The sequence below is a fragment of the Nothobranchius furzeri genome, chromosome 8, assembly GCF_043380555.1.
Source record: "Nothobranchius furzeri strain GRZ-AD chromosome 8, NfurGRZ-RIMD1, whole genome shotgun sequence".
Lineage (NCBI taxonomy): Eukaryota > Metazoa > Chordata > Actinopteri > Cyprinodontiformes > Nothobranchiidae > Nothobranchius > Nothobranchius furzeri.
The window spans coordinates 56868170-56891557 of record NC_091748.1 but is presented as its reverse complement, the minus strand read 5'-3'; the positions used below and the strand labels follow the sequence as shown (position 1 = coordinate 56891557).

The 23388-nt window shown below is 42.4% G+C and overlaps 1 protein-coding gene across 4 annotated transcripts; it reads left to right on the top strand.

Annotated features, from left to right (window-relative positions):
* The first annotated feature begins 979 nt into the window (after window positions 1–979).
* On the top strand, window positions 980–21075 carry eps15 (epidermal growth factor receptor pathway substrate 15). Of its 4 annotated transcripts, none has more exons than XM_015971338.3 (25): window positions 980–1150; window positions 3406–3447; window positions 3872–3961; window positions 4268–4315; window positions 4406–4501; window positions 4653–4715; window positions 6051–6176; window positions 6521–6580; window positions 6827–7069; window positions 7368–7513; window positions 7741–7897; window positions 8152–8234; window positions 12377–12449; window positions 13063–13224; window positions 13319–13516; window positions 13743–14114; window positions 14292–14375; window positions 14502–14664; window positions 14746–14790; window positions 14878–15284; window positions 16402–16468; window positions 16543–16613; window positions 16736–16871; window positions 16949–17157; window positions 19159–21075. In XM_015971338.3, the coding sequence occupies exons 1-25, from the start codon at window positions 995–997 to the stop codon at window positions 19297–19299; spliced, it is 3438 nt and encodes a 1145-aa protein (XP_015826824.3). In that variant the 5' UTR covers window positions 980–994; the 3' UTR covers window positions 19300–21075. The 4 variants fall into 4 exon arrangements, with proteins under 4 accessions (XP_015826824.3, XP_015826823.3, XP_054608371.2 ...); XM_015971337.3 differs by having other exon boundaries at window positions 14289–14375; XM_054752396.2 differs by lacking the exon at window positions 19159–21075 and adding an exon at window positions 17245–18311 and having other exon boundaries at window positions 14289–14375.
* The last annotated feature ends 2313 nt before the right edge of the window (window positions 21076–23388 follow it).

Sequence of the window (23388 nt, the reverse complement as noted above, 5' to 3'; positions counted from 1 at the left end):
TGAGTGTCAAGCAGGGAGGCATTGGGTCCCATTTTTTCAAAGTCTTTGGTATGACCCGACCAGGAATTGAACCCTGATCTCCCAGTCTCAGGGCGGTCACTCTACCACTAGGTCACTGAGCTGGTCTGCCAGGCAGCAGTATTTGTTGCCGGAGGGAGACGCGCTGCGTCACTCTCGAGATTTTGAGAAGTCAAGTGGTCACACAGGCGGAGCTGCTGAACGCTTCTTGGAAAGTCGCGTAATAGTCACAACATCACGTTGGACTTGAGAACAGAAATAAGGAAGTGACTCTATTGTTTATACATGATCAGACTTGCTGTCATGTTTTGTGAGACTCAAATTAATTAAAAATGGGTAAGTATGCTATTTATTTAAATTTGAAGTTATCAAAACTGTGGTTGGGTTTGTGCCGTAAAGCCATTCCACGTCGTAATGTCTGTTGTAAAGTACTCCACAATGTTGTAAACAGCTGCGCCGCGGCACTTGAGATAAAACTGGCACCTGTCTTCAGTGCCTAGGTGCAGCACAGCGCTTCTGGGACGCCGCGCGGCGTTCCCTGTGTACCCACTCTCATTAACTATAATGGCTTTTATTTAAAACGACGGCGCGGGTGCGGTGCGTCTGCCTTCAGTGTGCCCCAGGCTTAAGAGTCTGGTAGGAGTGACTTGCTCTTTAAATTGGAATGTCCAACCCTTTCAAGAGCAAAATAATCAACTGAATTTTTTTTAATAATGCTGCAGTTATTTTATGTTTTTATATGGTTCAAAACACCAAAAATATACACATTAATAAAAATGTTTGATCATGAAAATCTCAAAGTTTCTATCTACATCACCAGACTGCAGGAGAGACAAAATCCCACCATTCTAGAAATTCAATAATGAGGCCAAACAGTCTATGGGCCAAACAAAATCACTCCGAGGGCCACTAAGGGCCCCCGGGCCTCCTTTTGGGTGTGCCCGTATATTATGTCGATGGGCGTGCCCAGGGTTAAATGACTGGCCTGCTGTTAGTGGGTGTGATTGGACGACTCTGTATTTCGGGTCCGGTTCCAGGTTTTTCAGCGGCCTCTGTCTGTGTCTGGCAGCAGCGCAGCCTGAAAGCAGTGGGAAACAGAAACACTATGGCTGCCACTTTGTCTCTTACTCAGGTAACAGTGTCTTACAACTCAAATATAACGACAACGAACGCCGCGGGCTTCTGTCCGCGTTACTTGCGCCCAACTCAGTGGTGCTGGCCGGACTGGGCGGGCGGAAACGAGTGCTCTCCTCGACCGTCGTCGGTGTTGGGGAAGTTTTAGCCCTGCTGCGAAAAGTTTCTGTCTAATCTCTTTGGGGACTGCGTAAGGGCGTAGCTAGCCAGCTAGCCTGCCTGCTAACAGCTAGTTTATGTCCAGTGTGGGGCTGTTAGTGGGGCTTCTTTGTCAAACTTGACGTTTAGCTAACGTGACTTGGCTTTGGTTAGCAGTCTTTAAAACAACATTGCGCACCCTCTGTTAGCCGCAGGCCAGCCGGTCTTTGCTAAGAAGATGATAACCATGTGTGGCTCTCTGTTGTGGCTCTGCTGTCATATTTTAGTTGGTTAACGTTCGCTCCAAGTTTTAGTTATGTTGTGTTGCATCTTCTGCTTTCGTGTGCTTTATAAGCTACGTTGCTACTCCCATGGCTGTCTGCATGGTTACACTTGATATGGCTATAAATAGAATGAAACGTGCTTCGGTTGATGTGTTTTTATTCCTTTGACATTTTTGAAGTGGACAGACTTTATTATGTTCAATTATTTAATGTAAACGTTGAGTTAATTTTTAGTAGTGCAGCTTTAAATAATGTAAACTGTCGTTCTGAAACCAGTAAGAGGAAGTTAACTATGGCAGCCACTAGCTCGTTCTGCTGTCAGAAGTAAAAGCCTGTTGCTAGTTGGGTGAAGAACCCAAAGTTGGTGAATTGTAAGTTATTTAGCAGGTAGCGGGCAAGTTTAATTGGTATGGTCACCCGAGCCTCTGTTGCCTCTGTCAACAGAGCAGGAGCAGCGTTGTCTCTGTGTTTTCTCTTCATTGCTGCTGCTTCTTGTCTGATTAGTATCTAATCTGACCTCCATGTTTCTGCTGACACTGTTTACCATTTTATTGCTGTGACAATCAAACATGTTGAAATGTCAAAGAGAAACCAGCCTGTCCTGTTAACAAATGCAACATGATGCATCTTGTTGAATGCCAAAGTTTTGAATGAACTATGCAATAATGGTTATAGTTTTTTTTCACTTTATGGCTTTTTAAAGAGTGCAGTACAATGATGACAGTGTCACAGCCATCGATAGTTCCAGGCACACTACTGTGTTACAATTTCTGTGTGTGTGTGTGTGTGTGTGTGTGTGTGCGCGCGCGCGTCAACAGTTATCTCACTTTAAAATTGGCATTTAGTTGTCCAAAGTAGCTGACAGACAACTGCTGATGACAGGCTATGTTTTTTTTCTTATGTGCCAGAGTTGGTTACATAATTTACTCCTAAGCTGATGTTGCTGTTTTCTTCTTCATCTTCATATTGGTTTGGAGATGGAAGGAAAGCTTTTAAGACTGCTCCTCAGCACATCCACTTACCAGATAATTGCTGTCCACTCCTTTTCTCTATTTCATGGAAGCTACCATTTAGCATTTTTAGTTTAAAAACAGGGAAATGCTGATTTGTTTCCTGTTTAGCTCAGATGAGAAGAGGAAAGAAGGGATATTACATCAGAAAAGCAAATTACTCTCGAGTGTTAACATCTTGTGGCTTAGTTTGAACACAAATCACAGGCTTCCAGAAGGTATCGTCATGGTAATTCAGCTCAGAGCTTTAGTATCAGTTAGCCTTGCTTTGCAGTTTCATCACCAGAAAATAATGATTAACTTTGCTTTGTATAAAAAACACAAAGATATGTTTGTCATTTAATTTTTGCATGAATAAAGACTCACCTCTTAGAACCTGTAACAGTGAAAATCTAATTATTCAACAATCAAGAATCCCAGTAGTGGCATCACTTGTTCTTCACAAAAGTGGCATTACTTCAACGTGTCTTTGGTTTTACTGATTAATTATGATCAGTTCTGGGATAAGCTAACATTTTGTGGCATATTTTAGGCTTTATAATATTTTAAATTTAAAGGTTAAATCTACTGGTGCATGTACTCTAGTGGCTCTGTGGCTTTTTAAACTCTGTGGTTAACGTTTTCAGTTTTTGATCTTCTGACTGATTTTCTCTAGCTGCCAGATTATATTTTATTCAAATTTGTAAACTAAAAAGATTTCTTAGAGAAATACAGACATTTTAGGTTTTTGTAACTGACACTTTAAAATTTTGTTTTGGACTCTATGAAACGCATCAAATGAGGTTTGCAAAATTTACAAACATGCTTTTATTTGTTTTCAGCTTTCCAGTGGAAATCCCATCTATGACAAACATTATCGACAGGTAATGGAAACGACCACTCCTCTTCCCTTTGTTAAATTATATTATAAGCATGAATATTTATTATAGCAATTTAAATATCAGTAGTTTTTTTAACCAATGTCATTCAGTTGTGTCAAATTCAAACAGACTAACACAGAACAACCGTTTTTATCTGTTGCTTTTGTGAATTTAAAATTGAAATTAGCTGTAGAGCTTTCACTGGTGAGTTCTCTCTTCTGCCTTTTCTTTTCCAGCCTATGAATTAATAATGTTTCCCTTTGACAACCATTCAGGGAAGCTCCCTCTGGGCTTTCTAATGGAGTGCTGAGCTAATACTACAGAGATTATAATAGTTCTGGTTAAAGTGAGACACAGGCTCTTTATTCAGAACCTGTGCATCCGAGCGTCATGCACATTAAACATGCTGCTGTGGGCGTGCATGCAGGTGGATCCCACTGGCAGCGGGCGGGTAGCGGCAGCTGATGCGGCTCTGTTCTTGAAGCGGTCAGGGTTGGCTGACATGGTCTTGGGCAAGGTGAGCTAAGTTTTGTCTCAATCCCAACTTAGCGTCTCTGTCTTGGCTTCAGGGTTAACAGTAGAACTCCAAAGGCAGTCGTTTTGACTGCTTCCTGACTTATGTGTCCTTTAATTTTCATGTTAACATTGATCAAATATCAATAAAGAAATATTGTTATTTTTGTCTCTATATCCAGCCTCGCATTCCAACGGTCAGAATGCCAATCGTCATAGTGACTGCTAGTGGGAGTTCTAGTTGTGTTGGAATGCTGGCAGAACTAATGTTAGTAGTGTTTAAAATAAATGCATAATGATATCTTCGTAGATCTGGGATTTAGCTGACTCTGAAAGAAAAGGAGCGCTCAATAAACAGGTACAAACAGAGGACTTTATGTCATGGTGGGTTTATTTTTGGTGCTGGATCGACACCAGGCTTACATTATTCTTTCTAATGTCCCTTCAGCAATTCTTCGTGGCGCTGCGGTTGGTGGCTTGTGCACAGAACGGCCTGGAGGTGGCGCTTAAAAGTCTTAATGTGGCCGTTCCTCCCCCCAAATTTGTAAGTTTGTGACTGAGCCACAAATGTTCTGTAGATGGGAACTTCCTCATACACGGACACCACCTCTTTGTTTCTACTGTTCTGATTTTTTTCTTGTAGTTAAACATTTATTTCTGGTTATTACGTTTATTATACGTTTCTGTGTTTGCAGCATGACACAAATAGCCCTTTGCTAGCAGGACAAGTGGCCGCTGACGCCCCCTGGGTTGTGAAGGTGAGCAGTTTTCATTTATTAGGTACAAAGCATTTATGCTGTGTTTACTAGTGAAATCATTTGGTTTATTATTGATAACGCAGATTAGGGGTAGCCCGATATATCGGGGGGGGGATATCTCGTAGGAGTGGTGCTGGAATTTCAGCCATGTCGCAGCGCCATGCTTGAGCCTATGTAGGTGAAACAATGTCTTTGGTCATGGCTGACTCCTGTTATGAAGCCGGATATTGACTCTCTGATGAAGAAATTCACTCATCCCGCCGGAAAGATGGGGGCTGCTGCAGCACACAGCAACCGACAGCTGATGCTACACTTACGAGCTCCAAACGTTGGGTTTGAAGTTTGTGTCCCCGTGTTTGGGACGTGGTGGATGTAGAAATGATGGTTAAAAACACAAGTAATGTGACCATAGTGGCAATGTAAAAAAGCGACAGATGCATTACATGTGGAAGTCAAAGTGTGCCACATAATCCTAAAAATATTCTTCCCCTCGGATCAAATGATTATATTCAAGGGAAGGACGTCCCTGAAGCTGTCCAATCCCAAAGAAAGCGGACAAATATGTCTAAAAAGCATTTCTATTGATTGAGGCCAATATAAACTCATACAATATAAAAGATAAACAATGCAATAACATTTTCAAAAATGCTTTATATATGCATATATAAATAAAAAAATCAAAATAACGTAAAAATAAGAAGGAACATCTGAAAAAATGATGCATTCCAATATGGCAGTATGATGACATCATAATATGTGAATTAGATGAGTGATTTTGCTCCCAACACAAACTTTGACTCCTACTGAAGATTTTCCTCATTTACAGTTTATCTTCATCTCTAACCATTTTCACGCTACAACCTTTTGAAATAGTCATGTCAACATTGAATATTTTCTTAAACACTCTGGCACCCAAAGAGTTAACTTTACCTGTCTGACTTTGACGCTGAGCAGTGCACAAAGTTAAGATTTAACAGTTAAGTTCAGAGTTGCCAATAGTGACATTTTAGCATGAAATAAATAAGGTGGAAAATTTCTAGATATCAGCCATGAAAATTTGCAGTACATATCAGCTATCGGTACTGGGAATAGAAAAACTAATATCCATCGACCTCTAGTGCAGATATGTGTGTTAATAACAAAAAACAGGAATAGGATTAAATTCTTCAAACACAAATCAGATTTTTTTAATTTTTATGTTTTGGTCTTTTTTTATTTTTTTATTTTTCCTTTTTTCAAAAGATGCCCTAAATCAGATTATAGTTCATGTGCTGCAGGAATACAAGTGTGAGTCCTCACAGGGTAATTATTGTTTATGTTGATTTTTATCCTCAGCCTGAAGAGAAAATGAAGTTCGACAACATCTTTGACAGTTTGGGTCCAGTAGGAGGGATGCTGTCGGGGGAGAAAGTCAAACCTGTCCTGCTCAACTCCAAACTGCCGGTGGACATCTTGGGCCGAGTAGGAACCACTAAAAGTGTTTTTTTAATGTGATTTTTAGCATTTTGGCAAAGTGATTTTATTAATTGAAGCTCTTATTTAGATTTCTACTTGTTAACTGGTCTTTAGTGTAAGCTGTTCTTGATAGTTAAGGGTAAACGTACCGAGTTATTATGAAATGGTATGCAGAGGTTGTCTGACATTACATTTAATAATTAGTGTTAAAGATGGTGATGATGATCTCTGTGTTTTCTCTGATCTGATCTAAAAGTATATGAAGTGAGAACTGATTCTGAGTCAGCTGTTTACTGACGAGTTAAATGTGTCGTATGGTTTCCTATGACCGTGTCGTCTTTGTGTTGAAGGTGTGGGAGCTGAGTGATCTGGACAGAGACGGCATGTTGGACAAAGATGAGTTTTCTGTGGTACGGTATGAGCTGATATCACACGCCAAACAGAAACCTCTGGGGTCGGGGCTCTTTCATCTGATATTAGTTTCTGTATGATATGTCGTTGGTTAGGTTCATGGCTGAGACTTTCTTACAAATCTGGTCGACACAGAATGTTTTCTAAATGAATAGACTGTTTTATATAATTGATGCTTTGTTTTGCGTATGAAGATACTAACCCGTTCTTCTATGTTCTGTAATGTTTGTGCTGGGCTGTTACAGGCGATGTACCTGGTGTATAGGGCTCTAGAGGGCGAGCCCGTTCCCATGTCCCTGCCGCCTCCCCTAGTTCCGCCCTCTAAGAGGAAAAAACCTGCCATCCCTCCTGGGATGCCCCTGCTGCCCTCACCTCCCTCCGTCAAAGACAGTCGCTCCTCCCACGTTGCCTCTAAGAGCGTTCCCCACCCTCCCAAACCCACTCCAGCTCCCGTCCCAGCTCCCGTCCCCACTCCAGCCGCTGTCCCTGTGAGTACTTCTCTCTCTCTCTCTCTCTCTCTCTCTCTCTCTCTCTCTCTCTCTCTCTCTCTCTCTCTCTCCTTTGCATGCTGCATTCTCCAAGCTTTTGGGATTTTCTTTTACTCCCAATAACTTCATCATAAAGATAGGATGATTTCAAACTGGCTTTCTCAGTGTGTTTTTCAAAAGAGCAAGACTAGAAGGAGTGTGAAGGTGAGTGAAGTTGTAGTTGGGTGGTAACCGGATAGGACGTGCAGACATTCACCTGTTGTCATGGACCATAAAAAGTCTCATTATATCCGAACAGTGGGTGGTGTCTCCTGCGGACAAAGCCAAATTCGATGAGCTTTTCAACAAGACAGATGGGGACATGGACGGTTTGGTGTCTGGAGCAGAAGTGAGAGACATTTTCCTCAAAACCGGGCTGCCTTCTGCCACACTTGCACGTATTTGGTAAGTAGAGGCGGTGAAAGATTACAGGACAGCAGCATGTGCTTTTACACCAGACCAGTGAAACATCCATTTTATAGATTTTTATCCTCGCATGGCTGATTTAGCTTCCGTCCTGCCGTGATGATCCCATGTATCGGCTTCTGTAATGGTTGGTCAGGTTTATAGAAGCAGTCGTAGCCTGAGGTGTAAATCATTTTTTTTACGCAACTCTGCGTGTTGGTCCTCAGGGAGCTGTGTGACATTGGAGACATCGGGAAGCTGACCCGAGAACAGTTTGCTCTGGCACTTTATCTGATCAATCTGAAGCTGACAAAAGGCCTGGAGCCACCGCAGTCCCTCACCCCAGAAATGATCCCTCCCTCCGACAGACTAAACATGAAGCAGGTGAGCCACCCTCTCTGTGACCATCACCTGTACGCGGATCAGAATAGGAGCTAGTTTGTTACTGATCAGGTTTTGTTTTATATATTCGGCTCTGTGATCTTTTTGTTTTACTTCATTCCTTTTTTCCCCTTCTACATATTGGTATCTGGCTCTTTGATGAAATTAAAAGCAATGTGGTTGTTTATTTGTTGTGTCGTAAAATTGTACTTTACTGAGGGGTTCACACTAATTTGTAATTATCGTGTCTTTTGCAGAACAACATTGCTAACCTCGCAGCTGACTTCTCCGCCATTAAGGAGCTGGACTCTCTCAGTAACGAGATTGTTGAGCTACAACGGTAATCATTTCTCTGAATACTCATGTAACGCTGCCATTCACAGAGAAGCCATATAATACTTGTCCTTTCACATGCAAGTAAATCTGTATGTTTTCTTTAACCCTCATCGCCTGCATGAGCTGCAGAAAGAAAATAGATGGGGAAAACGCTTGGATCAGAAAAGGCCAGCCTCTTCTGTGTTGCAGGGAATATTTACATTCATGGACCCGCCCACTTTAGCTTGTGACTACGGGAAGGGGAGAGCAGAGCCCGTCTTGGCTAATGGAAGCTAACCATTAGCACTAGCAACTACACAACATGGCAGAACAGATTTTAGGCTTGTGATATCTGTGGAGATGAAACATCAGCATTATTGTTGCCCCAAGTAAAAGGAATGAGCGAAGGCAGCGGAAGATTTGTGAATCTTTAGCCAATCAGAGGCATTGTGCTAGCACCCGATTGGCCAATAGCAACACAACTCTACCACTGAGTCGGTTTACTTTGCAAATTAACTGTATATCTCCACAAGTAACACAAGCCTGAATGAGTTGTGCCATGTTAGATTTGCTAATGCTAATGGTTAGCTTCTACTAGCCAAGAAAAGGAACATTTCTCAATTTGCGTTCTGAACATGTGTACTCACCTACTTGTGTAAATCAACCTTGGACGAAGTACTTGTCCAGTCCTAAATGCGTATCCCGTTCCCGGATGTGTTCTTGCTCCACACATCGTACCAAGGATGCATCAATGGGTGTTTCTCAATGTCAAGGCACCTTGCTAGGCCAGGCGAGGTTGCAAACCATTATTCCTCGAATGTAAAAAGGCAGAGGACAAAGCTTATAACTGTGGTGTTTTAAATAAAAAATACAAATTAGTCCAAATAAATAAGTATAAAGGTGTTGGTTTTGTGGATAATTGTGTGTAGCCTGTACAATTTGCTGTGTTTGGGTATTTTATTTTATTTTTTTCAGACTCCTCATGATACCTCAAAATGCTAATTAGCTAACCCACTATCAAAATAAAGCCAGCTTAGCCTTAAATAGCTCTGTTTTGATGAAAAATAAACCCTTTTCCTCCTTTAATAGCAGGAAAAGCTGACATTTTATCAATTTAGATTAAATGTGGACCAAATGTTGTACAAATATAATGTTTTCATTGTTATTTTGTTTAAGGGATAATTCATACTTTTTTTTTCTTTCTTTCACGTCATTTTTTTTTCAACCGTAGCATAAAGCAGCACTTGTTGCCAGAATGGTTATGTTCTAAATGTCGTCCTTGTTCTCCAGTGATCAGTAGAATGAACTTTCTGCTGTATTTTTCAAGAACGACCTTGTCAAGTACACAAGAATGTACTAGCATACTTTAGTAATGAGAAACGGCCATGTTCTGCTCTGCTCTCACCTGGACACAAAACCAACAGCAGCCTTCGTCGTCATGAGCCAAGATGGGCGAGTCCATGAATGCCAAGTTTCAGTGTGACGCAGACCTGTGTGGCTTTGTCTGACCCGAGCATTTCCCCATCTATTTTCTTTCAACAGCTAATGCAGGAAATGGGGTTGAAGACTATTCACCTTCAGCCTGCATGGAAATCTCAGAGTAATTTATCGTGTTTCAAAAATAACAAGTAAAAAGTGGTTTCTCAGTGAACTTGGTCTTTTAGCCACATTGGTTAATGCTATTCATTATTTAGATGTTTAGAACCATCCAATAAAAAGTGGTATGTTCCAATGTCAGATTGGGTCGTAAGCGTTGTTCACAGGTTTTTGTGAAAATAGTCAAATCTGAATAGCCATAACCTGAGCTGACCAGCAGGGTGCAGTGTTTCTCTTCCCATTAAGGACGTAAAGCCGCATCATTGCTGATGCACTTTGTTTTGGTTCCATCTTAAGGTGGTATTTATGAGCCACTGTTTAATTAATGCAAGCTCAGTGATACAAAATGAGCATAGAAGTCTTAACAATGTCAGTGATGCCAAAAAAAATTGTGTTTTTATCCAAGTCTTGGATTGCAGAATTCAGCAGATGGTTTAAAGTTGGTTTCATTAGTCGTCATCACACACTGGTCAAATTCATCTCCACATTTGACCCATCCCCGTGGGGAGTGGTGAGCTGCAGCAGTGGCTGCGCTCGGGAATTATTTGGTGGTTTAACCCCCAATCCAACCCTCTAAGGCTACATTCACACTGCAGGCAAAAGCACATCAAAATCAGGTTTATTCCACACATGCACACATTTCTGATTTTTTTTATGGCAGTCTGAATGGCACAGATGCCATTTTCTTCAAATGTAGTACTAATTCCGATCTAATGTTTTTGAAAGCGACTGCAGTCTGAACAGTCTTGTCGCATTAAATCTGTCTCCTATGTCACTGAGTCAGCGGAGGTGAGCGTCGTGAGTGAGGATGTTCCTGAGGAGCGCTGTCGGAAGGGTTCAGGAGTCTGTCTGGATGTCCTGTTTTAAGTTTTGGAATTAAAAATACAGGAAATCATGTGAGTGGGAGGTGCTGTTGGAGCGAAGCATTTCACCCGTCTCCGTGGGGGGGGGGGGGGTCTCCGTGAATGAACTAACAGCGGAACGTTTTCAGTGAATAATAATTCAGGAAGAAGGTGGAACAAGGAGTAAAATAATTTACAGTTTTTAAAACAGTTTCCAGCCCAAAACGAAAGAATTAACAGGTCCTGATCCTGCATCCTGTGGATAAACCGTCAATGAAACTTTCACGCCACAACTCCGCCGCTCCCGGTTTCGGCTACATTGAGTGTGACTTCTCGTCTTCTGCGCATGCGGGTCTCTTTGGGGCTGTGAAGCGTTCACACTGGAGAAAGTTTGATGCCGCATGACCACATCATGACCTCCCATGCCTCAATGCTTCACGTCATCTTTAGTGCCAGGATAAGTTTTCAGCAGCAGATGGACTTGTTGTCTCTGTCGCCTTAGTAGTTGTCAGCATGTTACCAACTTACTATTCAAGATGATCAGTTTTGGTTCTCCATTCATGAAAACTGAAAGTGAGGAGTGAAAAATGGTATTCCAGCCCAAACACACACACACACACACACACACACACACACACACTGTATGATGAGGCTAGAAACGAAGGCCGGTGTCGGATCAAAATCAGAAAAATAAGAGGATGATACGTGTTTGCAGCTGCTTCAAATTTTGGCAGCAGCCGTTTGCCCCAAATAAGGACGTTAGTCACCGTAATTATAGCTAAGATCAGACGAGAGCAGACTCTAGAGTTCCTTCTGAAATATTATCTGATGAATTATACATCCTGATGTGTGGTGAGGGTGAGAATATAAAAGGAGAGAGTGGGTTTGACACTTTTATTTTTACCCTGTACTGATGTGGAAGCAGAGAATAGCTGCTGATCCGTTTGAGGTATTTTTAAACGAAGCGACTGGAAGTGAGGCAGAAACGAGAGCTTTGCCTTTGTCCAGAATATCGGTTCACACCGTTCTGTTATTTTATTTTTTTACCTTTTGCATTTTTAACAATTTTACTAACCTAAAACGTACCAGCTTCAGCAAACATGCGGATACAGGAAATAAAACACCTCCTTTGCCTTTATTTTAATATTGTTTTTATTTTTCTCACTCATCAAGGGGAAAACTCACAGCCCAGTCATTTCAGGGTTTCAAAAGTAGGACTGGATAAAATCTCTTGCTGTGTGAAGCGGTGAGGGTAAGAGGAAGAGCGGGTAGGGTTGCACACATGATGGATGTTTCTAGTTCGCTCTTCATGACTCATCTCTCCCTCTCTCTCTCGCTCTCTCTCTCTCTCGCTCTCTCCATCCCCATGCCTCCATCTGTTTCTCGCTTCTGATACCCCGCACATCTTTCTGCACAGGCACACACCGTCTTCCCAACCCTCATCGAGCCAACAGCAGTGCATCACAGAAGTCTTACATATACCTCGTTTTTATTCTACATTTTAAACATTTCCACACCACTGCCATTGATTTTGAAGCAGCTCCTTGATTTGGGAAGGTGTGATTTTTGGGGGCAGGATCATGGTGTTTGAGGGACGGGAGGTGACGGTGTTTGACAGAAGGGGTGAAGCAGCAGACACCTGGCTGTGGCTGGGTGGGGTGGGATTTCCGGGTCCAACCTGTCTGTCCAACATGGCTGAATACTTTTGTTTGCTGTGCTGGACCCCCAGAGAGAAGAGCTCTGTGGAAGAGGAGATCAAGGAAAACGAGGAGGCCATTCGACAACGCAGCAGCGAAGTGCAGGTAAGGTTACATTTTCTGTTGCTGCAGATAAAATTTGTGGTTGGGGTTGGTTGTCTGGCCAAAGCTTGAGCTTAACGTGTGTACGAAGCAAGACAAATTAAAACTATTCCAGAGATATACGTATGTGTTAAAGCTGTTGTTTACTTTAACCAAAATGGAGATGATGGAGGAGGTTAATGATGCTGTCAGTCTACAGTCTGGGATGCTGCTCTGAAATGTAGTTAACATGGCTCAGGTTGCTTTCCTCCTGTGGGCGTGTCTGTTTCCACAGAGGCTGATCGCCTCTATTTTAGGAGCTGCTCTGCTTTTGAGGTTCCAGTCTGGATGTGAGGAAGGATGGGAGGTCTGATACTGATGCGGCCCAACCCCTCCAGCTCTCATTCACTTCATATAGTCACGTATGCCCTAGTCAGAGATGATCCACAGATGCTTCACATAGTCAAGTGTAAAACCGACACTTGCCATGCACGATGAGGCATTAAAATAGTATAAATAATGAAACAAAGACGTGTGTGTTCAATCTTGTTCTGTTTTGGTCTGCTTGTTAAAAAAAAATCTCTCTGCATACTTATTATTTATTCTTTTAAATCTTGTTCTGTGTTTTTGTCTGAAGGACCTTCAGGATGAGGTGGCGAAGGAGAGCGAGGAGCTCCAGCGACTCCAGGCTCAGCGTCAGAAGGTCCAGGACGCTTTGGACGAGCTGGATCAGCAGAAGAGCTCGCTGGAGGAGCAGCTCAGCCACATCAGACAGCAAACTAGCCAAGAGACCAACCTTGTAGGGTTTTAGTTATTGTCACCTATTGCCTACTAAACCGGGGAGATTTTAGACTATTTTATAAATAAGTCAGAACTGATTTTTGTTGTTCCAGATCTCGTCGTTGCAGTCGAAGCACGAGGAGCAGGAACACAGGATAAGTCAGTACGAGGAGGAGCTCGTCCAGGCGCGAGAGGAGCTTCTGGCTCTGCAGGAGGAGAGCAGGAAACTGCAGGAGAAGGTTCAGGCTGCTCAGGAGCAACTCACGCCACTCCATGAGTCCGTCCGTGACTCCTTTACACAAGTTTCGCAGGTCAGGAACTCAAACGTGATTTCTTCGGTGTCGGCGGTCTCAACCTAAGACCAGCTGGGCCGTCTGACTGAAAAACAACTCATCTGATCTCTACATTTTCTAGTTTTCTTTATAATTATTATAAATCTGATTCTGTAGAGATGGAACTTTTTTATTGCCAGAGGTTAAATAAAATACACATTAAATCACCTCTTTTTTTTTTCCTTTTTCTCTTGGTTATTTTTAGGTTCAGCAGAAAGTCCAAGACCTTCAGGTGGAGGAGAGGTCCGTGACTGCACAGCTGAGCTGGAAGAGGGCTCTGGAGGACAGCTCTCCAGTCATGGTGAATGGCTCACCAGGCTCCACAGCAGAACCGGACCTCTTCCACGAGGACCAGCCGAAGAAGCTGAAGGAGGAGGAGCCAGCTGCTGCCTGCAGTCAGCAGAAAAAACACTCAGACAAGAAGGAGAAAGAAGGAGAAGAGAAGAAAGAAGAAGAGAATCCAAAGACTGTGGAGGAAGAAAAGCTGAAACCCGATGCCCTGGATCATCTCTACAATAGTTTTGCTTCCTGCGATTTGTACAACTGTCTGTCTAAGCCACAAGAGGGCGCTGTTGGGGTAATTACAAACTAAGAATTCATTACATTCACTGAAACGCCTATAAAATCAGGTAAACTCCTAAAGTTCAGCAAACAGACATTTCTGTTGTTGATTTTCAAAATTTTTCCTGCAGATTTAATTAAACTCTTTCTCACCTGAGACAATTTAACATTGTTGCTGCATTAAAATCAGCAGGGAAACGGCAGCTTTGCACCTGATGGTTCTTCAGAGATCAACGACGAAGATGATGATGATTCACCTAAAGGCAGCCCGCTAAAGGTCAGATTATTCACACTTCTATCTTCAACCCAGACGCTGAAGTTGATTATTCAAGACAGGATTCATAAAACATGTATAAACTGTAACTGTGAAGATTCTAGTCAGCACCATGTCACCTCCCTACAGGTGGAGTCCCCAGAGCCAGAGAGCAAACCAGAGCCAGCAGACTTGACAGAACCTGCCATCCCCTCGTTGCCTCCTCAGGTTGGACCTCGCTCCATGCCACCACAAACGAGCCCCCCCTCCCTGCCTGAGATGAACTTCTTTCATTCAGACCCTTTTACAGATCGTGAGTTCTCATAATAAAGAGTCAAGCGTCTGTTGAGTCACCCACTGAGATGGAAATGTTTAAAGATGGACTTTTTTGTAGATGATCCATTTAAAGACGATCCTTTTGGTAAAGCAGATGTTGCAGGTCAGTTTTACCTTTTCAGTCTAAGAAATGGGTCTGTTAGGTTGAAAAGAAATGTCCAACTCTATTTTTTTTTCCATTTGATGTCAGATCCTTTTGGAGGAGATCCGTTCAAAGGCTCGGACCCGTTTGCTGCAGATTCCTTTTTTGCACAGACTTCCAACGCCGCCTTTTCCTCAGAGGACCCTTTCTCCGCTTCAGCTGACCCATTTGGTACCACCCCCGGTGTGCCAGAACCAGACCTGTTTGCAGCCAAGCTAAATGATATGGCTCCAACACCATCCGCACCAGCAGCAGAAGTCCAGGATCCGTTTGTTTCCAAAAGCATGAATCCAACTCCAGCATCCAAGGATCCATTCAGCTCGACGGGAACCAGCAAGGTGGATCGGGACCCATTTGGAGGCAAAATCAACCCCTCAGGGGAGACGGATCCGTTTAGTTCACGGGATGGAGGAACAGATCCTTTCAACTGTTCTGTGAGTTCTGATGTTGCTCTGGTGAGTGGCTCCTTTTATCATTTTAGAGATTGTGTATCATGCTATTTTAAACCATACAGAGCAAGGCTAGGCACAGTAAATGATTAAAATACCACCGCTGGCACTATCGAGAGTCTTTAGTTCAGGAAAACAAGTTATTTTCTTGACATTTTATCAACCCAGAAATAAGACGCTTGGTTTTTATGAAATCTCACCTCCACCTGTGTGAATTCCATCATTACACAACGTAACCCTGAAGCCCCAGCAAAGCGCTGTGGACAATGAAGAAAATAGCAGTAGATTAAAACGCACACCAGTAGTGAAGTGGCTACTGGGAGGATCAGGACAAAAGGGCCACCCTGCGATTGCCAAGTGTGACCCCCACCTCTGTTCTCCGTCGTAGAAGCCGGTAATGAGTTGCTAACACCAACGCCACTGTGGCCCATGCTAGGATGGTTTTAACGCTGGCCACAGTCTGAAGAAGTAATCCATCTGAAAACCCACTCCGGTATTGGTGGTGCATTAATAACCAATCTGTGAAATCATGATCTCATTCTGGCTCGGTTTTGAGCTCCTGAAGATGAATTAAACTCTTCTTCAGAACCGTTTTTGGGTTCTAGGCATTATTTTAAATTCAGACTACATAAAGAAATTCCTTCTTCACAAATGTGGAGACTAAACTCCCTTCTTACTACGCAGGGACTGAATGTTAATGTTTACAGTCCAGGAGAGGAGGGATCCAGATTCGATGCTACCTGGATGGAGAGAAGCCGTGCACGATGATGCAGACCTGCTTCATTCAGCTGTTGGCAATGACTTAGCAGACCTCCAGAGACTCTGCAGCTGAGACGGGAAAATACATGTGTGAAGCCAAAAACCACTTTGGGGGTGTTTTTAATGAGGACAAAAACAAAAAACATGGTCAAAAGCTCCAGAAAGTGCATGACGGTCCCTTAAACCCAAATCTAGGCATGATGCTACATGATCACCCATCCCCTGTAGACAGCTGGAGTGGATTAAATACGCGTTAAATAATATAAGAACAAAGACATCATTTAGAGGCTCATCATTTTTTGGAAGATTATTTCAAGTAGTTTATTAAAGCATGCACATAAAGTAATTTGTCTCTGTTTTTCAGGACCCTGCACCATCAAATGACCCGTTTGCCCCTGGAGGTACAACAGTGAACGCCACCTCAGATGCAGGTATAACTCTGGACTCTAGAGACAGGAAGCATTTGATAATAAATACCTTTATGTGGTGAACTGTTTTCTTTCAGATCCGTTTGCTGCGGTGTTTGGTAACGATTCGTTCGTCGGAGGCTTTGCAGATTTCAGCGATCTGTCCAAGGTGATGTTCAGAGTTTAGACATGGCCTCTAAATGTCTGAAGGTTTTACTGTTGAATACATATTTTCCTGAACACATGAAGCTACACCAGTAACTAAACTGGGGTGTCGACTTCCTGTTCCAGTCAAACGGTCCTGACCAGTTTGGGATCAACAACAAGAACCTGTTTCAGGAGGACAGCCAGTCTCCCACCTCGGACATTCCTCCGGCCCTGCCCCCTAAAACGGGTACTCCAACGAGACCCCCCCCTCCACCTCCAGGTCAGTGACACGGCTGGACGGTTGTAAACGTTTGCTGTAGAGACGCATCAAGTGAAAACGAGCACTTTGTCCTCCAGGTAAGAGGTCGTCCATCTCTAGGACCGAGTCCTCTGAGTCCTTCCAACGAAGGGGAAACTTCATCCCACAAACCTCAGGAGACTTCTCCTCTTCCTCCTCCTCCTCCTCCTCCCTGCCTGTCAAGGATCCTTTAGCTGACCCCTTCGCCCCCTCCTCCCCTCCTCGGCACAACCTGCGGGAAGCTGATCGGTTTGCCAGCTTTGACAAAGTGAGCACCTCCCCCTCGTCATCTCCCTCACCTCCACCTGAATGTCAATAGTCACACCCTCTTTTCTTTCCTGCAAACAAATCGCAGCTTTTTCAGGAACGCAGCCTCCGCCAAGTAAATCAGGCCAGTGCCGTTCTCAGCCAACAGCAACAACCACAGAAAGGAAGCTAAAGTTTTATTCACAGTTTAACTAAGTAGCGTGATTCTAGAATGTTTTAGAGATGTTTTCCACTCATCCCACCTGCAGTTTGCTGTTTGTTATTAATGCCATTTTCTTAAAAATCACTAATTTGCCACATTTATTTGGGAGATTTTGATTAAATTTAAGGCTTTTTTTGTAGTTGGATAGATGCTCTCTGGTAATTTGTGACATAAAAATGTACAGAAATATCCTAAAACTATATAAATTAATATATTTGAATTGATTTGTAGCCACAGTCACAATTTCAGAGCTAAAGTAGTTTCTAGATGAGAGGCTGCTTGATGTTGCACCCTGTGCACGCACGCATGTTAAAGCAGAATAACCTAAACTAGGTTACTGCATTAGAAAGATTTTACGCTGCTTTTTGAGTGAACGTGTGTATTGAGGTCCAGCGGCTTATTCTGTGTCTGCTGAAGCTCAGAGACGGGTTTTAACTAACTAGCTTTAGCCAAACTCTTCACGGGTGAAAGAAATATTTCACACCTTGTTTCGCAAAATCACCATATTTAAGGGAAGTTTTACCACAGAGGCCTTTTCCATTAAAAACTGCACCCAAGTGCACCTTTGCTGTAACTGCTTCTGAAACATCCCCCTAAAGCTGCAGAAGTTGTGAATTTGGGTTTGGATGATCGAGAAGACGGTGATGATTTTTTTTAATGACCCCACCTGCATGTTTCTGTCCGACCCTAACCCACACACACTGTGTGTTTGACTGGCTGACTGATGCTCGATTACAAACTGCCTCCGTCATCCCTCAAATCAGTGTTTTTTTCACCTTTTACTCATGCTGCTATTTATCGATTCATGCACCCCTCTCTCCATGCATCCATCTGCTCATCCGTTGATTTATGTCAGCCCCTGTCTGATCAGCGTTGTGTTGCTTGTATTGTCTCTTTGTTTTTAAATCTCTGTTTGAAGAAAAGTTTAATAAAGTGTTAAATCAAGGGCACCATCTCTGGCATCTCTAGTTTATTTACCAGACGTTGAGCATGCACCGCACATATTTTTCTAAAGCATGTTTTAGACAGATTATAAGATGCTTTTGAGCAGCTTTTATGATTCTGCAGCTCATTTTATGTCTGCATGGTGTTTAAAAGGGAGCTAAAGCAATCCATTATCTTGTTTTTAAGGGCTAACCCCCAAATAAAGTCATCACCAAACAGATCTGGTGTACAAACCGCTCTCCTTTTGTTCTGAACAGAAGTTACTGATAGAAATGACCTGCATGAGCACTCGGGTTCATTTTACGTCTCAGACGTCTCATCATGCATGCTTTGCACGTCGTCCACCCAAAACGTCTAGCTAGCTGTCAACATGGTCATGGCTTTCCTTTGCATGGCTTTACACACATTCAGTGAGTTTTGTAGCTTCTGTTTGTCCATGGGGAGAGCCTGCTGGTACTGTGCATGTTAACAGGATTACCCAGCTGAAGCCATGGGTTGCTGCCATCGTTCTGTGGCTTTGGATCCTTTAAACTGGTCCGACACCGATCACATGACTCACTGGAAATCCCAGCTTGACTGGGTGTCTCCATTTCAGTTCCTGCTTTTATTTTGATCACATGCTTTCTGTGAAACTGACAAAGTCGTTCACCTGAGGGACAAAAAATTGCCACTCTTGACATGAAAGTTTGTATTCAGTTCTTCAGCTGCAGCTGGTTGTGAGAGAATAAAATGAATAACTAAATGTGAACAACCAAGAGCCCAAACGTTGAGTTTGAAATCAGTGTGGGATGATTCAGAGGAAACAGCATCCAACGTGTGCTCTGTGTTTTATTTTTTTTCTGTTTCATGGAGCAGTATCCAACCGAGGAAGACATGATAGAGTGGGCAAAGCGCGAGAGCGAGCGAGAGGAAAAGGAGCGACTTGCAAGGCTCACCCAGCAGGAGCAAGAGGACCTGGAGCTCGCCATCGCTCTCAGCAAGTCAGAACTCTCCTGAGGAGGCTCTCCTCCTCGGCTCGGGGGGGTCTGGCACGGCACAGCCCGGCCCAACCCAGAGAGCACCAAAGCAAGGTGGAGACTGCACAGGACTGATGCAGCAGCACTAGCTGCTCCCCCTCCGCCTCCCCCTGACTGCTCACTGTTCACTGGCATTACGGAGCGCTGTTTTTCCATCCTGTTGGCCTCTGCAGGTTTGGCTGAAGGACAACATCCCAGTATGGAGGAGTAGATTGTTCCAGTCAGAGAAAATGAATCCTAAGGTTTTTAAAACATGACTGCAAATGTTACGTTCAGAATGTGATTTACTAAAACATGCAAGCGAGACAGAATTTCCCTAGAAAGAAAACTCACTACATTTTATTATTCACACCTCAGCTCTGAGGATTTAACCAGATTTTAGCTGGCATGCTGAGTTTATCGAACCCAGATGTGCCCAAACTTTCCTTCTGCTCATCTGTAACCATAGAAACAAGGGCACTTTCCTGCCTTCTGATGCTACATTTAAACATCATTATTAGAACGCACTTCATTTGAAATTCAGTGTTGCAGTGAAGAGCAGATGGGGATTTTCTTTCTCCCATCAGGGCAGCAAATCGGGATTTCTAAAACAAGTCCGACCATCACACTCCGCTTCTACGTTATTCAGTGTCTTTGAATTCTCAGTGCTAGCTTACCTCACCTAGCATTTGATCTACCATTGTTCAAGGTGTTGAAGAAATCTACACTCGTATTTTAAATGGCATTAAACACTTAAGATACACCACAACAGAAAAATCTAATTTGAAACAAAGTTTGGAGTTTTCTATTTGATTCCTCCAATGTTTTCAACATTTCAGTTAAATATCTGAAAAATTTTATAAATGCGGCAATTTAAAAAGTATAAATTCAAAATTTTCAGCCACGGTCTCTTGGGTTAGCCTCCCTAAAAGCAGATTTTTGCCTAAGATCCTTTCTATTTCTCTTATTTTAGCTCTAATATGAGAGATCATTCATTCTTATGTAACACTGCAATTGTCACTTTAGCACGTGACATTTGAAGCTGTGCCACAGTTGGTGCTTTTTATGTTGACGTTAGCTCTAGTGCTAACTTTATATGTCCTGAAGGATTTTTTTTTAAAACTAGACATTTCATATTTGGCAGAATTGATCAATTTCAGAGTCTTGTTGAAGTCCAGCGAACGATGTCTTGTGTTTTCTACCTGAGAGCAGAAAGCCCATCTTTCAAAGTGTCCCACTACCGTTTAAACATACACAGTAGCAGGTTAGATGGAGACGTTTCACTTCTCCCACGGGTGTTATTTAACTCTGATGCTAGGAGGTTTCTGATGAGGGAAAAGGCAGCTGAAGCCTTTGTTTTCATGTCACTTGTCTGACCAAACATAGCAGCATAAAGGATGGCACTTATGATTTTAGCTCATGTTTTTATCCACATGTCTTCCTTTCATGTTAAACCAACTTACTGTCTAGTTAATGCAGCACTTTCTACTAAATGCAGTGTCTTGTTGAAGTTTATTGTAAATTGGAGAGATTTGCATGTGTGTTCTCTGACTGGTGTTATGCCAGAGTTTTTCACTTTCAAATGCCACTATAACATTTGTACAGACAAACCCAGAACCACTTATGCTTGTGGGCTTACTCATTAAGTCTTCTTAAACTCAAGCTAAGTGTATTTTATTTTGTATTTTCTAACTTGTAAGTAAAATCATTATTGGGAGATTTTGCCAGACTATGTAATGCATTTAACGAAAACTAAATAAATACAGAAAAGAAATCATTGTTTGTTGTTTCTGTAGTGTTATTTTTATGCAGATGATGTATTAATATATTTATTTATCTTAAGTATACAATTTAATTCACATTGTGGACATTTGCAATGTTTGCTAATATCCTGGAAAGCATAGCAGCCACCTTTTAGCAGTATTTATACTAAATAAAAACAATCACATGAATATTTCAAGGCTTAAGTTTCTTGTTTGCATTTCTAATATTTTGACAATGTATACTTTACACAACAGAGTGAAGTAAAAAAGGCAGGTCAGATTTGGTTCACATGAAAAAAAAAAGTCCAAGATGATTCCAAGAAAAGTTCTGGATGTGAGTATTAATAAATACAATAAAGCTGGCATCCTTTCTCAATAATAAAAATAAATCTCCAGCTTCTTTAAGCTTTTCAAATTAGGTGTCCCTCAAGTAGATGAGGGTGGATAACTTTGTACTAATGTAAATGTGTGTGGATGTTGAAGATGAGGTGGTCTAGGGAGGTCAAGTAAAAGTTAATGAGAAGTGGTGGAAGTACGCAGCCTTGGGGCACTCCAAAACTGCTTTAAGAGGTGTTAACATAGGTGATTGTTATCAGACAGGTTTGATTTAGCCCAGGAGAGAGAGCTGTCCCATATATGAAGATTGTGAAACATGAAATGTGTCTAAAACTGCAGATTGATCCAGAACTATAGGAGAATGTGTTGAGCCTGTAGCAGGAAGCAGATTGTCGGTTATTCTAACAATGGCCGTTTTAGGACTGTTGTGAATCCAGACTGAGTTCATTAAGTTCATGATTCAAAAGGTGTTCTTTTTGTTTTTCTGTTGGTTCTTTGCTGTTTTCTGTAGATATCGGGGTAGAATGTTTTTATAAATAATTCAGTTGATACTTTGTAATGAACTATTTTTTAAATCAAAAACAATTCAGTGTGTTATTGAACAAATTTCTGCCTGACCACACAACATTCTCCTAATCCACCTCTGGATCATCCAGCTCATCTCTGGTCAGCCGTAGACGGGCCCGGACTTGTGCTCGTTAAACTGATAGGACCTGTTGAGTGCTGCAGGATTTTATTCCATGATGTAATCATATCCACGGTGTGATGCTAATTGTAACCTTTGTTACTGTAGTTCCAGCTCTATTTAGGTCATTGACCAGTTCCCCCCAGTGTACTACAACAGCTGGGCTGTTTCCTCACTGTCCTCAAGATAATTTGTACCCCGCAAGACAGATCTTGCATGGAGCCCCATGATGAGAGAGTTAGTCCATGATCTTGTATTTTTCCATTGTCTAATAATAGTGAGGGCCACAATTCTAGCTTGCTTCTAAATACTTATTTTGTGCACCACTATGTATTGGACAACTTGCACAATTAGTGGCTGTCAAATAATTTTGCCCCACTGCATACTGCCCAGCCAAACCAAGTCTCCCCCCTCCCCCCCCCATGTTTCACACACACTAATATTTTATTGGACCACCTTTAGCTTTGACTGTCACACACTTTCGCGGTAGCATTGTTTCAATAAGCTTCTGCAATGTCACCAGATGTATTTCCATCCAGTGTTGCATTAATGTTTCACCAAAATCTTGATGATGATGGTTGAGTCTGACTGCTGCACAAGGCCTTCCCTAGCACATCCCAAAGATTCTCAGTGGGGTTAAGGTCTGGACTCCGTGGTGGCCAATCCATGTGTGAAAATGATGTCATGCCTCCTGAACCACTCTTTCACTCTTTGAGCCTGGTGAGTCCTGGCATTGTCATCTTGGAATATGCCCGTGCCAACCTGGTCATTCAGTATGTCCAGGAAGTCAGCTGACCTCCTTCATGGAGCACATCCTGTTGCTGAACCTAGACCTGACCAACTGCAGCAACCCCAGATCATAACACTGCCCCCACAGGCTTGTACAGTAGGCACTAGGCATGATGGGTGCATCACTTCATCTGCCTCTCTTCTTACCCTGATGCACCATCACTCTGGAACAGGGTCCATCTGGACTCATCAGACCAGTTTTTAATAATTGATTGGACAGTTCTTAACCGAGTTTTATTCATTTCTGCAATCTCCTTAGATGTTTTCTTAGCTTGATGCATGACAATGATCTGACCATTCTCAAGCAGATTAACATTTTCTCCATGACCACCAGATGTCTTTCCACATGGTTGTTTATGGGTGATTAAAAGATAATCGCTCATGCAGTAATTATCCAATAGGAGGCTCCTACCTATTTGTTAAGTTAAATCCAATTTTTTGACCGAGCAGCCAAGTAAATAGTCCAGTTGTCTAACATCAAAATGTGCGTCAACATTTCGTTTTTTTCATTGATTTA